The sequence below is a fragment of the Natator depressus genome, chromosome 13 (assembly GCF_965152275.1).
Source record: "Natator depressus isolate rNatDep1 chromosome 13, rNatDep2.hap1, whole genome shotgun sequence".
Taxonomy (NCBI): domain Eukaryota; kingdom Metazoa; phylum Chordata; order Testudines; family Cheloniidae; genus Natator; species Natator depressus.
Window position 1 is genome coordinate 32350851 of NC_134246.1, and position 17202 is coordinate 32368052.

The window sequence follows — 17202 nt, forward strand, 5'->3', positions numbered from 1 at the left end:
CCCCTCACTTCTCCAACCTCATCAGCAGAGCCAGCTCCCTACAGACTCAAAGCGACCACCAGACCCGGCCAGAACCAACTCAAAGCGACGCCAGACCCGGCCAGAACAACAGCAGCAGCCATATCTCCACTGCTACAATGATCAACACCCACCACAACATACCTGTCAAGATCTATGGATCCTACACAAGCCTATCACAACATGTGGTGTACTCCATCCTGTGCACTAAATGTCCCAATAACAATTATGTGGATGAAACCAGACAATCACTGCGCTCTCAAATGAACACACTGAAAAATGATAAAAGACAAAAACACCCCATCACCTGATGAGAACACTTTTTTCATAAAGTGATCACTTGATATCAGTCCTTTTCAATATGTTCTAACTACTTATGCTAAACAATCTGTTCCACCTGTGACACTCTGAGTATGTTCCCCAGACCTGAAGAAGAGCTCTTCTGTATAAGCTTGAAAGCTTGTGTCTTTCACCAGTAGAAGACGGTCCATTAAAAGGTATTAACTCACCCCTCTTGTCTCTGTAACATCTGGGGTTAAACACAATCACTACAGTGCGTGGCATTTTTTTTGACAGTTTCCATCTGAGCAGTCTATTATAAGCAGCCCGGCTAGCTCAGTTGGTAGAGCATGAGGCTCTTAATCTCAGGGTCGTGGGTTCAAGCCCCATGTTGGGCAAAGCAAGTAACTTTGGTTGGGGAGGGATAGCTCAGTGGTTTGAGCATTGGCCTGCTAAACCCAGGGTTATGAGTTCAATGCTTGAGGGGGCCATTTAGGGTTCTGGGCCAAAAATTGGGGAGTGGCCCTGCTTTGAGCAGGGGGTTGGACTAGATGACCTCCTGAGGTCCCTTCCAATCCTGATATTCTATGAAGGTTTTCAAATGTCAATTGCCAAAAAGCAAAATTTTTCAGGTTTCAGTTGTTTTGATGAAAAGTCAAAATCTTCTCCCGCACCTTTCCTCTGCAAAATTCCAACTATCTGTCTCCCTCTTATTTTGTGTGTGTGTGTGTGTGTGTGTGTGCACAAACATCTCTTGTATACTGCATTTCCGTATCTGGGCTCACTTAGACCCTCCTTCTTTCACAATAGGGCCCAGACTGACTGATCTTCATTTCATTCAACTAGTCTGAATTCTTTGTAAGGGTCACAGCCCTCCTGACAGCATTTCTCAGGGCCTCCTGGACCTCTCTGTTTCTCAGGCTGTAGATGAGCGGATTGGCCAGGGGCGTCAGGACTGTGTAGCAGACGGAGAACACTTTGTTCAGGGCTCTCCAGGTACCAGATTTCGGTAGCATGTAGACAATGATTATGGTCCCATAGAAAAGTGCCACCACAATGAGGTGAGAGGAGCAGGTGGAAAAGGCCTTTTGCCTCCCGGTGGTGGATGGGATTCCCAGGATGGTTGCAATGATACAAATATAGGAAGCCAGGGTTAATAGAAAAGGGGAAACTGCATCTAGGAAGGAAAATATATAAATAAGTGGGGTGATCTGGCTGGTGTCGCTGCAGGAGAGTTGAATCAGTGAGGTGAAATCACAAAAGAAATGGTCAATTTCATTAGGGCCACAGAAAATTAACTGTGATGTAACACATGTGACTATTGTACAAATTAGAAATCCACTAATCCAAGACCCAGCTGCTAGCTGGAGGCACAGCTGGACATTCATAAGGGTTCCATAGTGCAGCGGTTTGCATATGGCTAAATACCGATCGTAAGACATGGCTGCCAGGAGAGAGCACTCCGTTGTTACTAGAGAACCAAAGAAATGAAACTGCGTGATGCAGCCGGGAAGAGAAATGGTTCTGTCCCCAGTCAGGAGACTGGCCAGCAGCCTGGGCAGGACGGTGGAGGTGTAGCAGGTCTCCAAGCAGGACAAGTTCCCCAGGAAGAAGTACATGGGGGTGTGAAGGTGCTGATCAGCCACAACTAGCGCAACGATGAGGATGTTCCCAGCCATGGTCGCAATGTAGATCACCAGGAAAATGAGGAAGAGAAGGGTCTGCAGTTCAGGGAGATCCCCGAACCCCAGGAGGATGAATTCCATGATGGCTGTTTGATTTTTCCCTTCTCCTTTCTCCATGAGCTGCATGCTGTGGTAGTGAAAGTGCAATGAGCATCGAAAGATTTGGCTGTACCATGAAATTGCATTGATTTCCATCATTTGATCCCCTAAGAGTTCCCACTGCAAACGGAGAGCTGGGTTTATATTCTCTCAGACCAGAGAGACTGCTTCACTTCCACCTCAGGGCACTGGCACCCAGTTAATTTGCCACTCTTCTGTCCCACACCCCAACATTTTTCATTCACAGATTCTTAGATTTAAGACCAAAAGGGACCATTGGATCATCCAGGCTGAGCCTCTATGTAACAAAAGCCACAGAATTTCCCCACTTACTCTGCACTGATTTCAATAACTTGTTTTTGGCTGAGACAGACCTTCCAGAAAGGCAGCCAGTCTTGATCTGGAGATATGAGGAGTTGAAAATCCACCTCTTCCCTTGCCAGTTTTTTCCAATGGATAATCACCCTCACCAGGAAAATTAACAAAATGTGCACCTTATTTCCCATTGAAACGTGCCTGGCTTTAGCTTCCAGCCCTTGGCTCTGGCTATGCCTGTCCCTGGGCAATGAAAGAACCCTTTGGTAACCAGGGTTTTGTCCCCATGAAGGTGCTGAGATGCTGTAATCAAGTCACTTCTCCTTCATACACCGAACAGACCCAGCTCTTTAAGTCTCTCACTGGAAGGTATTTCCTCTAGCCCACACATCATTTGCGTGGCTTTTTTTCTGAACCCTCCCCAATCTCTCCACATCTGTTTTATACTGTGGCCCCAGCCCTGCACACGGTATTCCAGCATCGGAGTCACCAGTCTGGAGAGGTGAAACCCCCTCCCTGCTCCTATTCTCTGCTCCCCTGTTTATACAGCCAATGACAGCGTCAGCCCATGGCCCACCCCACTGCTCTGGGAGCTGATGTTGGGTTTCTCGCCCTCTGTAGCCCCTACCCGTGCTGTGATGGGGGCCATGGTCACACCCACGAGCTGCCTGGGGAAGGGCAGGAGGGAGGTGGCACCATGGCCATGCCTGCGAAGAGGGAGTGATGCTGACCCACAGCACAGACGGGAAAGTGACTCTGCCTCCGGCCGTGACCAGGGCACAAATCAAACCACCCTCGGGGCAGACGCACACGCAGACTCCTCTCCTTCATAGCACAGTAGTGACTGGTCCAGAGACACTGACACTGCTGATAACGAATTACCAGCTATGACTGTTAACTACTAATTACTGGCTGTCCGTCACTGATTGTGTTGTGGCAATGGCAGGGGATCAGGTCCTTACTGCGCTGGGTGCTGTGTAAACACCCAACATTTAGAAACAATTCCCAGTTGCTAGACGGCTCGGAGCGCGCTGGGTGGAACTGCAGGCACGGGCGGCAGGTTTGTATAATTTTTGGTGGTGCCCAGAACCCGCCTCTGCCCAAACTCCTCCCCCCACGTGCCCAAGGCTCTGGGAGGGAGTTTGAGTGGGGGAGGAGGTCTGGGGTGCAGGCCGTAGGCTGGGGCAGGGGATTGGGGTGTAGGGTGCAGGCTCTGGAAGGGAGTTTGGGGATGGGAGGGGGTGCGGAGGGTGGGGGTGCCGGGGTGAGGGTTGTGGGGTGAGGCTGCAGATGAGGGGTTTGGGGTGTGGGAGGGGCTCAGGGTGAGAGTAGGAATGTGGGGGGTGAGGGCTCTGTCTAGGGTTGGGGGGTTTGGGGTGTTAGAGAGGCTCAGGGCTGGGGCAGAGGGTTGGAGTGCAGGGGGATGAGGGCTCTGGCTGGGATTGGGGATAAGGTGTTGGGGTGTTGGAGGGTCTCAGGGCTGGGGCAGAGGGTTAGGGTGCGGGGAGGGGGGTGAGAGCTCTGGCTGGGGCTGGAGATGAGGGGTTTGTGGTGTTGGAGGAGGCTCAGGGCTCAGGAGGAGGGTTAGGGTGTAGGGGGATGAGGGCTCTGGCTGGGACTGGGGATAAGGTGTTTGGGGTGTTGGAGGGGCTCAGGGCTAGGGTAGAGGGTTGAGGGTGCGGTGGGGGGTGGTGAAAGCTCTGGCTGGGGGTGTGGGCTCTGGGGTGGGGCAGGGCTGAGGATGAGTTTGGGGTGCAGGCAGGCTGCTCTGGGGCAGGGGCCAGAGAGGAGGACTCCCCCAAGCCCTTTCCCTGCCGGCAGCAGCGAGCGCTGGAGGAGGAGCCCCCCTTTCCTGACCTCCCCAGCAGCATTGTCTCTGCATGTGCTCTTAGGGCCCCTCTCAGGTCCAGGAATCTCCCTGGCCTCCCCCGTGGTGGGTGCTGGGGGTGCTCCGTGCGCCTCCTCCCCTGCTGTTGCCCCTGACTGTAGCCTCACTGGGGGTAAGGGATGCGGCTGCCTCCTTGCCCAGCATGGGGCAGGAGCGGTGACTGCGGGTGGGGGAGCCCCCGGGGGTGGTGGAGGGTCCCGCCGAAAAAGGGAAGGGTCTGAGGTGGAAAGGCAGGCTCAGAGTCAGTCTGCCCTGGCAGTCGAGAAGTGGGGCGCATGGAGCTGCACAGAACGCTCTGCTCCGGGGCCCGGGACGCACGCGGAGGGGCTGGGTGCAGCAAGCGGGGGGCCGGGGGACACACAGGGGAGGCACGGGGGGGTGGCAGGTGGGCCTGGGGGGACACCCGGCCCCAAATATTGGTGGAGCTGGGCCCCTGGTTCAGCCTAAATACCTTTCAACACATGATCCAAAATGACTTTCCCAAGGTTTCCCAGCATGGCTGCGGCTGAGCAGAGAAGAGACCCCAGGTCTCCTGTCACAGGCTGGGGCCCTAACAGCTGCGGGTCCCACGCTCTGGAGGAAATGAAGGGAGAGCAGTCAGTGCTCGGGCAAAGGCTGTGAGAGAGACACAGGGAGCGCTGCTTCCTGACCTGTAAGGATTCCAGTCTGCGTTCCGTGCATTTCTAACGTACACCCCTTTCCTGGGGAAGCTCAGCACCACCCACAAAATGCTGATACCCTCTCTGCTCCCACGGAAAGCCACGGAGGAGTCACTCACGAAGCATCTCAGTACTGGGCCAGGAAGGTACATTGGAATCTGCCCCCCAGGAAAGGCTGGAGAGGCAGCTGAGAACCTGAGGAGCAGGGTCCCTGAGCAAACAACCAGCCGTCGGGGAGACAGAGGGGGACAGCCAGCCAGAGGGATACGAGAGCTGGGTCTCCTTTCTGATTCATCCGCGTCTCTAGCACCAAACCACAAAGCAACTGACTCTGAAGTCCTTCCTCCGGCAGAGCTCCCAGCGTGTGAGGACACTGCACGAGGGGGTGTCTCAGACCAAGGGCTGCATAGGCGTAAGGACCTGAAGATCTGCCCCGAGGCTAGTGACACTCACCTTCAATCCTCAGCATGCAGCAGCGTTCTCTCCATGGCCAGGGACTGGGGCTGGTGTCAGTCAGCCTTCGTAGCTCAGTTCCTGGGCAGACCCCTGCCTGTGGCTGCTCGCTGCCCAAGGTGATTGTTGGCATCACACAGACCGTTAGTGCCTCCTGCTCTGGGTTCTTGCTGGGTTTATCAGCGAAAGCAGCTGCCCCCTGGGCCTTGCCACTGCTGTTGGGATCTCGCCTGGGACTGCTGCCGGCGATGCTCTGGGTTCCCTGCAGAGGGGAATTGATGCTTTGTTCCATGTTTAAATGGTGTAACATCAGAAGAATGGCCATATGGGGTCAGACCAAAGGTCCATCTAGCTCAGTGTCCTGTCATCCAACAGTGGCTTCAATCCCTTTAATGATCAGATTGAACTCCTACATACCACTTTCCAGACATGGGTCTCAACGTATGTCGCAAAGAGTGGCGAGTGCCCCCATCCTCATTTCACAGGCGAGACAACTGAGGCACTGAGAATGGAGGCAATTCCCAAAGGTAACCCAGCCTTGGCGTAACTAGGAATACTTTCACCCAGCCACCAACTTGAGCATCAGGGCAACAATCCCATAGGGTGGATGTAGGTTCCTTGCACATTGAGCGCTACCCGGCTCCATCCCTAGCTAGGCCCTGACATTCTCTGGCCACCCGGATCCATCTCTAGCTAGGCCCTGATGCGCTCTGGCTGCCCGGATCCATCCCTAGCTAGGCCCCGACGTGCTCTGGCCGTCCGGATACATCTCTAGCTAGGCCCTGATGTCCTCTGGTTGCCTGGATCCATCCCTAGCTAGCCCCTGAGGTGCTCTGGCTGCCTGGATACATCCCTAGCTAGGCCCTGATGCGCTTTGGCCGCCTGGATCCATCCCTAGCTAGGCCCTGATGTGCTCTTGCCTGCCGGTTCCATCTCTAGCTAGGCCCTGACTTCTGGCTGGATGTTCAGTGTATGTCCATCACTGGAGACCTTATCATGCCACTGAAGCTTTCGGTGACTATGTGACTGCTGATCATACAGTGGCAGTGCTTGGTAACCCCCCTTCGGCATTTGTTGGTCATCCATCCTAACAATATGTCTGTACCAAGAAAGCTGCCAGAACCGAACCGGTGCCAATGGAGGCAGTTGCTGGATTTGGCTACAAACATCCTCATTCCTGATTTCGTCCTGCCACTTGATATGGAGCAGCTGATGTATGTAAGGGGACTGTTGCCCCCTTACTGACATTCAGTGGGGGTGTTTTAGTTGTTAGCTCCCAGTACTAAAAAGGGGGAAGGGGAATCAGGACCCTGAGACTGACAGCCCCCAGGAACAATGGGGAGAGGCCAATGCTCCAGGTAGCCTGAATGACAGGTCGGGCAGGCTAATCAGGGGGTCAGGAGGCCAGGGAGGTCCTGTCCTCCATGGAAGCTGGAATTGCCTGAGTCGGACAGAGTGGGGCTGAGCTAAGGGGAAAGCAAGGGCCTGAGCTGAGCTGGGGAGCAGAGCTGTGCCAGATCCAGAGAGAGCAGACCCTGTCCTGGGGGCAGAGCTGCAGCCCCAAAGCCAGAGGCACAGCCCAGAGAGAGCAGGCTTGCCCTGGGAGCAGAGCTGCAGCAACCAGAGCCAGAGGGGCCAAAGAAATCTGATGAGGTTCAACAAGGATAAGTGCAGGGTCCTGCACTTAGGACGGAAGAATCCAATGCACCGCTACAGACTAGGGACCGTATGGCTAGGCAGCAGTTCTGCGGAAAAGGACCTAGGGGTGACAGTGGACGAGAAGCTGGATAAGAGTCAGCAGTGTGCCCTTGTTGCCAAGAAGGCCAATGGCATTTTGGGATGTATAAGTAGGGGCATAGCCAGCAGATCGAGGGACGTGATCGTTCCCCTCTATTCGACATTGGTGAGGCCTCATCTGGAGTACTGTGTCCAGTTTTGGGCCCCACACTACAAGAAGGATGTGGAGAAATTGGAGAGAGTCCAGCGAAGGGCAACAAAAATTATTAGGGGTCTGGAACACATGACTTATGAGGAGAGGCTGAGGGAACTGGGATTGTTTAGTCTGCAGAAGAGAAGAATGAGGGGGGATTTGATAGCTGCTTTCAACTACCTGAGAGGTGGTTCCAAAGAGGATGGTTCTAGACTATTCTCAGTGGTAGAAGTTGACAGGACAAGGAGTAATGGTCTCAAGTTGCAGTGGGGGAGGTTTAGGTTGGATATTAGGAAAAACTTTTTCACTAGGAGGGTGGTGAAACACTGGAATGCGTTACCTAGGGAGGTGGTAGAATCTCCTTCCTTAGAAGTTTTGAAGGTCAGGCTTGACAAAGCCCTGGCTGGGATGATTTAATTGGGGATTGGTCCTGCCTTGAGCAGGGGGTTGGACTAGATGACCTCCTGAGGTCCCTTCCAACCCTGATATTCTATGATTCTAAGCAGCCCAGGAGCTGGAGGAAGAGCAGCAGCATTCGTGCAGAGACCGAGTGGTGGAGCTGGGGCTGGAGCAGTCCGGAGCTGAGTGCGGTGAGCAGCTGGGGAGAGCGAGGGGGACCCTGGGCAGCGGGCCCAGCAGAGGGAGATGCCTCAACCAAGGGGCTCTGCAGGCCAGGCTTGGATCGTAACCCCGACAGGGCGGGGGCAACGCTGGGTAGAAGGCTCCTACCACTTAGAGCCTAAGAGCTTGTGGCCATGACCAGAGCAAGTGTCCAACCCACAGCATCCCTGCAGCACAGCCAGGGCCTGAGAAGAAGGCCTGGGATTTACAAGGGACAGACTGTGAACTGCCCTGACGTTCCAGAGACAGTGTTTGTGATGTTCCCTGCCACAGAGCGGGCTGATGTGTTTCCTTTAACCTTTCCCATTTTCCCTTATTCTTTTTAAAATTAATTGTTGATTAAATAACTTGCATTTGCTTTAACTTGTATGTAATGGTCAGTGGGTCAGAGAAGTGCCCAGTGCAGAGAGAGCACCCTGGAGTGGGGACACCCTAGCCCCTGTCCTAGGTGACCACAGCAGGGTTGGGGGTCGAGCTCCCCAGGAATCTTAGGCCCAGTCTTGTTGGGGTTACAAGGACTCTGCCAGACAGGAGAGTAGAAGGGGAGTCCTCAAGGGCAGGGAAGCCACTGGGTAAAGGAAGTGGGAGCGAGGACTCAGATCCTTTCGCTAGCCCACTTCACCGGGGTAGTGCAGAAGCCAGGAAAGTTCCCCACAATAGTGGGACTATTCCCCCGCTTAAACGTAGACAACGAGAATCAAAAACCATTATTCCGCCACTTCTCAGCCTGCCCCGGAGCCCTGGTTTCCCGGTGGTACAGCAGAGTTGGTGTAACCGCGGCTCTATATATCTCTAGCTATGCCAGAAGCTGGATGTCATAACGTTCGCAGGGATGTCACTGAGATACCCAGAACATGGCAGCAGCAGCCGCTGATGTATGAGAGAGCGTCCACATCTTTTGAGCATCTTCCAGCCCCATCTCTGATAACAGCTGCTCCCTGTTAAATGTCCGGTCCACACAGGTTAATAGTAAGGTGCTTGTGATCTGGAGCTGGAGGGTGCTTGATGGTAACAGTAATGACGTTTACTTTTATCCACCCACCCTGCCACAGCTCCACCCTGTCCCTGATATGGGCCTTATTGGCACCCTCTGACTGGCTCAGAACGGACTGAAGTAAAAGCCCAAAGCAGAACCTCAGCCCCTCTGAAACTGGTGCTATGAAGTCTGATGGAAAATGGTTCCACTGGCCATTATCTGAGCCATTCTGCTGTAGAAGGCAGTGGGGCCAGATTCTGAGCTCAGCTACCCAGCCACCCCCGTGTCATTCTGCGGACACCCCGTTGTCACTTGGATTGACAGCCTCATCACGTTCGTTGACGCAGGTTAAGATCCTATCAGCCGGTCAAATTTCAACCCAACCCAACCAATCCAGCGTGTCTGGACAGACCCACGTGTAGACAACAAGGTTGTATGGGAGGGGGTCTCAAGGAACCTTAAGACCCCAAGTCCCCCATTAACTTTCAATAGGGCTGGGATTTTAATGGGATTTGGGTGTCTAACTCCCTTAGCCTGGAGGGTCTCACAGTTCATTGCTAACTGGGGCTGGGGTGGCCGCAGGGCCGGGGTGAGACTGCTGTCTAGACCTGTTCTTGAGGGCCTGGGCGTGGGGTGCTCAGACACCCCTCTAGTGTGAGGAGAGCAGCACACATCCCATTGACTCTCACCCGGCACGTTTGGGTTCCATTTCGAAGGATTTTTTAAATTTAAAAATATCATTATGTATTTTTTTATTTTATGCTTTTAAATGTTGTTTTATATTCTTTTAATTGATTTTTAATTTATATTTATTTTATACTCTGGCCAGCTCCCTCCAACCTGGGCCCCTCACCCCCACCCTGACTCAGGCCAGCTCCCTCCAACCTGGGCCCCTCACCCCCACCCCCAGTCTGGCCAGCTCCCTCCAGCCTGGGCCCCTCACCCCCGCCCCAACTCTGGCCAGCTCCCTCCAGCCAAAGCGAGTGTCAATCTAAGTGATGGGGGTGACCTCAGAAGGATGCCGGGGGTGGCTGGCTGGCCACAGTGACTGTACAGCAAGCAGAGTTGCTCGGAAAATTGTCACTGTCATTGTTCATCTGCCTTCCCAGCCCCAGCCTCAGAGGGGATGGGACCCAGTTCAGTCCATTCTGGGCCAGCCAGACTATGCCAAGGAGGGCCCATGTTGGGGACAATGTGAAGCTGCCAAATTGTGGCTAGATTGCATCGTTGGAGCCCTCTGTGGCTCACCTGGTCCGCACACGGGTGCAGAGGAAGCCACAAAACCATGGAGCAAGTGGTGGTTCTCCTCCCTCTGGGCAACCAGCAAGGAGCAGACCCTGTGATCTTCAGGTCTCCTGAACTTTACCCCCTTGGGGTAACACTGCCGAGACCAGGCGGAGTCTGACCTCAGGCAGACAAACAACGCACAGTCAACCTGTGGAACTGTTTGCCAGCGGATGTTGTGAAGGCCAAAAGTATAACAGGGTTGAAATAAGGACTAGATAAGCTCATGGACGATGGGTCCATCAATGGCTATTAGCCAAGTCCCTGAATTTCTGACTGCCAGGAGCTGGGACTGGATGACAGGGGATGGATCACTTGACAACTGCCCTGGTCTGTTCATTCCCTTTGAAGCACCTGGCACGGGCCACTGTTGGGTGACAGGACACTGAGCTAGATGGACCTTTGGTCTGACCCCGTATGGCCGTTCTTATGAAGTTACACTGTTTAAACATGGAACAAAGCATCAATTCCCCTCTGCAGGGAACCCAGAGCATCGCCGGCAGCAGTCCCAGGGGAGATCCCAACAGCAGTGGCAAGGCCCAGGGGGCAGCTTCTTTCGCTGATAAACCCAGCAAGAACCCAGAGCAGGAGGCACTAAGGGTCTGTGTGATGCCAGCAATCACCCTGGGCAGTGAGAGGTTCCCGTCCCAGCAGCCACAGGTAGGGGGCTGCCAGGAACTGAGATACGAAGGCTGACTGACACCAGCCCCAATCCCTGGCCACGGAGAGCACGCTGCTGCATGCTGAGGATTGAAGGTGAGTGTCACTAGCCTCTGGGCAGATCTTCAGGTCCTTACGCCTATGCAGCCCTTGGTCTGAGACACCCCCTTGTGCAGTGTCCTCACATGCTGGGAGCTCTGCCGGAGGAAGGACTTCAGAGTTGATTGCTTTGTGGTTTGCACCTAGAGACATGGATGGATCATAAGGAGACCCAGCTCTCATCTCTGCCCTTAGACATCCCTCTGTCTCTCCTCCCCGCACCCGCTTGCGCTCTGGCTGGCTGTCCCCTCTCTCGTCTGGACAGCTCATTTTTTGCTCAGGGACCCTCAGGTTCTCAGCTGCTTCTCAGCTGCCTCTCCAGCCTTTCCTAGGGGGACAGATTCCGATGCACCTTCCCAGCCCAGTACTGAGATGTTTTGTGTCTCCTGCTGAGCGTCTCCTCCGTGGCTTTCCGTGGGAGCAGAGAGGGTATCAGCATTTTGTGGGTAGTCCTGAACTTCCCCAGGAAAGGGGTGTACGTTAGAAATGCACGGAACAGAGACTGGAATCCTTACAGGTCAGGAAGCAGCGCTCCCTGTGTCTGTCTCACAGCCTTTGCCCGAGCACTGACTGCTCTCCCTTCATTTCCTCCAGAGCGTGGGGCCCGCAGCTGTTTGGGCCCCAGCCTGTGACGGGAGACCTGGGTTCCCTTCTCTGCTCAGCCGCAGCCTTGCTGGGCGACTTTGAGTCAGTTTGGATCATGTTTTGAAAGGTATTTAGCCACTGAGTGGGATTTTCAGAAGCACCCAAGCTCCCAATGTTAAGTCACAAGAGTGGTGTGAAGATCAACACGTTACAGATTGCGAGGAGCTCGGACATGGCCGTAACGGGGGCGGATGAGTACCGGGCACAGGCAGACTTTCCATTCTCCCCCCATATCTCCCACCCCAGGCCTCGGTACCGCTGCAGTGAGAGAGCGGCTGGCAGGGCTGAGTTAGGGGCTCCCTGTGGCAGCTGGGATACGGCACCGACTCTGCCTGCAGTTCAACACAGCGCCCTCCGAGCTGGGAATTGTTACTAATTCTTGGGTGTTTACACAGCACCCAGCACAGTAAGAACCTGGTCCCCTGCCATTGCCACAACACAATCAGTGATGGACAGCCAGTAATTAATAGTTAACAGTCATAGCTGGTAATTCGTTATCAGCAGTGTCAGTGTCTCTGGACCAGTCACTACTGTGCTATGAAGGAGAGGAGTCTGCGTGTGCGTCTGCCCCGAGGGTGGTTTGATTTGTGCCCTGGTCACGGCCGGAGGCAGAGTCACTTTCGCGTCTGTGCTGTGGGTCAGCATCACTCCCTCTTCGCAGGCATGGCCATGGTGCCACCTCCCTCCTGCCCTTCCCCAGGCAGCTCGTGGGTGTGACCATGGCCCCCATCACAGCACGGGTAGGGGCTACAGAGGGCGAGAAACCCAACATCAGCTCCCAGAGCAGTGGGGTGGGCCGTGGGCTGACGCTGTCCTTGGCTGTATAAACAGGGGAGCAGAGAACAGGAGCAGGGGGCGGGTTTCATCTCTGCAGAGAGCCCTGGTGACACCGATGCTGGAATACCGTGTGCAGGGCTGGGGCCACGGTGTAAAACAGACGTGGAGAGGTTGGGGTGGCTGCAGAATAGAGCCACAAAACCAGTTTTGTGGAGACGTGACTTGAGTAGAGGTCTCAATATCTCCGTGGGGAGAAACCACTGGTTACCAAAGGGCTCTTCCATTTCCCAGGGACAGGCACAGCTAGAACCAAGGGCTGGGCGCTAGACCCAGACACACGACAATGGGAAATAAGGCGCAGTCTGCTGCCAGGGCGGGTGATTATCTATTGGAACAAAGCACCAAGGGAAGTGGTGGAGTCTCCAGCTCCTGAAGCAGTTTCTCTGGTGTGAGAGAATATAAACCCAGCTCTCCATTTGCAGTGGGAACTCTTAGGGGATCAAATGATGGCTATCAACTGAATTTCCCGGTACAGCCAAATCTTTCGATGCTCATGACTTTTTCCCTGTCACAGGATGCACCTCATGGAGAAAGGAGAAGGGGAAAATCAAACGTCCGTCACGGAATTCATCCTCCTGGGGTTTGGGGATCTCCCCGAGCTGCAGATCCTTCTCTTCCTGCTTTTTCTAGTGATCTACATTGTGACCATGGCTGGGAACATCCTCACTGTTGCGCTAGTTGTGGCTTATCAGCACCTTTACATCCCCATGTACTTCTTCCTGGGGAACTTGTCCTGCTTGGAGACCTGCTACATCTCCAAGAGGTATATAAAATCATGAGTGGTGTGGAGAAAGTGAATTCGGAAAAGTTATTTACTTGTTCCCATAATATAAGAACTAGGGGCCACCAAATGAAATTAATGGGCAGCAGGTTTAAAACACATAACAGGAAGTTCTTCTTCACCTTGCACACAGTCAATCTGTGGAACTCCTTGCCTGAGGAGATTGTGAAGGCTAGGACTATAAGAGGGTTTAAAAGAGAATTAGATAAATTCATGGAGTTTAAGTCCATTAATGGCTATTAGCCAGGATGGGTAAGGAATGGTGTCCCTAGCCTCTGTTTGTCAGAGGGTGGAGCTGGATGGCAGGAGAGAGATCACTTGATCATTACCCGTTAGGTTCACTCCCTGTGGGGCTCCTGGCATTGGCCACTGTCAGCAAACAGGATACTGGGTGGACCTTTGGTCTGAGCCAGTATGGCCATTCTTATGTTCTTATGTTCTTTCTCATTTTCCTCTTTGAACTTTCATGTAATTGAATGGAGGAAACTTTCTATTGTTTAATAGCAGAGGAAATTATTCCACTGTTTGGTGCTGTTCTTCCTACTAGTACAACTCATGGAGAAAGCAGAAGGGGGAAATCAAAGGCCCATCACAGAATTCATCTTGCTGGGATTCGGGAATCAACCTGGGCTGCAGATTCTTTTCTTCCTGCTGTTTCTAGTGATCTACGTTGTGACCATGGCTGGGAACCTCCTCATTGTTGTGCTAGTTGTGACTGATCAGCACCTTCATACCCCCATGTACTTCTTCCTGGGGAACTTGTCCTGCTTGGAGACCTGCTACACCTCGACCATCCTGCCCAGGATGCTGGCCAGTCTCCTGACTGGGGACAGAACCATATCTGTGGAGGGCTGCATCACACAATTGGCTGTATTTGGTTTTCTAGTTACTGCAGAGAGTTATCTCTTGGTGGTGATGTCTTATGATCGATATTTAGCTATATGCAAACCGCTGCACTATGGAACCCTTATGAACGGCAGGCTGTGCCTCCAGCTAGCAGCTGGGTCTTGGATAAGTGGATTTCTAGCTTGTACAATGTTAGTATGTCTCATATCAGAGTTAATTTTCTGTGGCCCCAATGGAATTTACCACTTCTTTTGTGATCTCACCCCAATGGTGAAACTCTCCTGCAGTGACACCAGCCAGATCACACCGGTGATTTATATATTTTCCTTCCTAAATGTAGTTATCCCATTTCTGCTAACCTTGATGTCCTACGTTTGTGTCATCAGCACCATCCTGAGAATCCCTTCCACCACTGGGAGGCAAAAGGCCTTTTCCACCTGCTCCCCTCACCTCATTGTGGTTACAATCTTCTATGGGACCATAATCATTGCCTACATGCTACCGAAATCCAGTACCCTGAGAGCCCTGAACAAAGTGTTCTCTCTCTACTACACAGTCCTGACGCCCCTGGCCAATCCACTCATCTACAGCCTGAGAAACAGAGAGGTCAAGGAGGCCCTGAGAAATGCTATCAGGAGAGCTGTGACCCTTACAAAGAATCCAGCTTAGTTGACTGAAATGAGGATCCGTCAATCAGGTTTATACTGTCAAAGCAGCAGGGTCCAAGTGGCCCCTGATATCGAAGGGCTGTATGACAGCCGTGCGTGTGCATAAATATAGTTGAAAATTATTGAGACAGTTTGTTTTGGGGGGGGGGGGTTATTTTTGGCAGAAACTTTTGACTTTCTGTCAAAGAACCAAAAACCATGAAAATGGAAAAAGTTTTGTTTTTTGGTAGGTGAAATCCGAAAACTTTCGTCTGGAAGTTGAAAAAAATGGTTCTGTTGTTTGTTTTTGATTTTCTGTCAGTATCTCTGAAGGAAGTCAGTATCTCTGAAGGAAGCAGACATTTTTGATGAAAAAGTTTGTTTTGTCAAATCCCTATTTTTGTTGAAATAAGCTTTGACTAAAAAGTTTTCACCAGCTCTAGTAAATAGTAAGTGAATGGATGAGGAGCTGGTAGATGGTGCTCAAGAATATGTATCATGGTTTTTGTAGGACCAATACAAATTATTGTTGCACACTGCAAATTGGCTTCCTTTGCTCAGTTCTTTATGTGAAGTTCTTAACAATCCCCATCTCAGTCCCATGGGAGACTCCTGGCCAATAGGCAAGGTTTATGATTTATTTCTTGTTTGTGACCGCATTGCTCTGTGCTTGCTTCTTTCCAGAAAGCAGAGAATCCTAGAATCCGAGAAGTGTAGGACTAGAAAGGACCTCGAGAGGTCATCTGCACTCATGGCAGGACTACGTATTATCTAGACCATCCCTGACAGGTGTTTGTCTAACCTGTTCTTAAATCCCCCAACGATCGAGATTCCATAACCGCCCTAGGCAATTTGTTCCACTAAACAAACCCAGTTTCTTCAATCTTCCCTCACAGGTCATGTTTTCTAGACCTTTCATCATTTTTCTTGCTTTTCTCTGGGCTCTCTCCAGTTTGTCCCCATCTTTCTTGACATGTGGTGCCCAGGACTGGCACAATACTCCAGCTGAGGCTTTATCAGCACGGAGTAGAGCGGAAGAATTACTTCTCGTGTCTTGCTTACAGCACTCCTGCTAATACAGCCCAGAATGAGGTTTGCTTTTTCTGCTACAGTGTTACGCTGTTGACTCATATTTAGCTTGTGTGATCCACTATGATCCCCAGATCCCTTTCCGCAGGACCCCTTCCTAGGCAGTCATTTCCCATTCTGTATGTGTGTAACTGATTGTTCCTTTCTAAGTAGAGTACTTTGCATTTGTCCTTATTGAATTTCATCCTATTTACTTCAGACCATTTCTTCAGTTTGTCCAGATCATTTTGAATTTTATTCCTATCCTCCAAAGCACCTGCAACCCCTCCCAGCTTGGGAGAAGGAATGGTTTGTGCCCCAAGGAGATCAGCATGGTTTACACGGTGCCCCTTTCTACTCAGAAGTGCAGGGACAGGAGAAAGAGGGGGCCCTGGACTCCCAACCCTACCCCCCCGCCCTATGCACACACCTTCTCTCCACCCTGCAAGAGTCACACTTCGCCATTAATCCACTCTTCCGGGGTGGGGGTGGGGGCGGTGCAGGGGTCGGAAGCTCAGAGATGTATAGTTTTTAAGGTGAAAAAAGTCCATTAGATCATTTTAGCCACAGCTGCTGCCCAGCAGAGGCCCGAGCAGGCCAGCCAGGGATTGGTGACTCAGCGCCAATGCACTGGGGGCTGGTGAAGATCTCCTTTGGGGGAGCTCGGTAAAACTGCCAGGCCCCGCTCTTGCTGTCTCTACCCCAGCCTGGTGTGGCTGTGAGGCCCGAGCAAGGGAAGAGTGGGGGATTGGGGAGCGAGTTCACCCCACACTCACTCCACAGCAGTGGGTCCTTGCCTGTGGGGCTGGGTTCAGCTCCCCACTCCGGTATGTTGGCTCTCCTCACTCACTGATTTGCTGTGGGTCCGCCTCTGAGTGAGTGGGGCCAAGCTGCGGACCACCCCAAGGGGACAAGGAGAAGGAGCTTTAAGGAGGGGAAAGGTCCCCAGCCCCACATACAGTGAAGGCGGGATGCTGGTACCTGGGTAAAAGGGTGAGGGGCCCTGTGAGGGGGAGGGAATCCAGGTGAGCCCCAGGAGATGGAAGTGATGGAAGGAGGGAGAGGGGTTTGGTGCAGCCAGGAGTTGTGGGTATTTGGGCTGATAAGTTGGGAAGATGGACCTGGGTGTTGGGGGCTGCAGAAGGGCCCTGGGGGGAGTAAGGAGTGCTGGTGGGAAGCTGGGGTGAAGATAGAGGGAGGCTGTGCGGAGGGAAGTGGTTTGAAGCTGGTGGGGGATGGGGGTATAGAGGCAGTTTTCAGAGGTGGGTTTATTGGGGAATGGGGCTTGGGCGGATGGTGAGCAGCAGCAGGAGAATGTCTGGGTGTGGGTGAGGGGGCTTCTCCACTTTGTCACCATTGGGAATTTCACGCCAGTAATGTGTTGGATGGAAACTTCTATTTTCATTGTCTTT

General features: G+C 52.7%; 1 protein-coding gene, 1 non-coding gene and 1 pseudogene across 2 annotated transcripts; 2 read left to right on the plus strand and 1 right to left on the minus strand.

Moving 5' to 3' along the window:
* Positions 1-622: 622 nt before the first annotated feature.
* Positions 623-695, plus strand: TRNAK-CUU (transfer RNA lysine (anticodon CUU)). The gene has a single exon. It is a non-coding gene; the product is annotated as a tRNA-Lys (tRNA).
* A 444-nt stretch (positions 696-1139) lies between these two features.
* LOC141997442 (olfactory receptor 11A1-like) lies at positions 1140-2157 on the minus strand (annotated as a pseudogene).
* A 10806-nt stretch (positions 2158-12963) lies between these two features.
* On the plus strand, positions 12964-14744 carry LOC141997682 (olfactory receptor 2AP1-like). Its single transcript, XM_074970116.1, has 2 exons — positions 12964-13086; positions 13899-14744. Exons 1-2 carry the CDS (start codon positions 12964-12966, stop codon positions 14742-14744), a joined length of 969 nt encoding a protein of 322 aa, XP_074826217.1.
* Positions 14745-17202: the final 2458 nt, after the last annotated feature.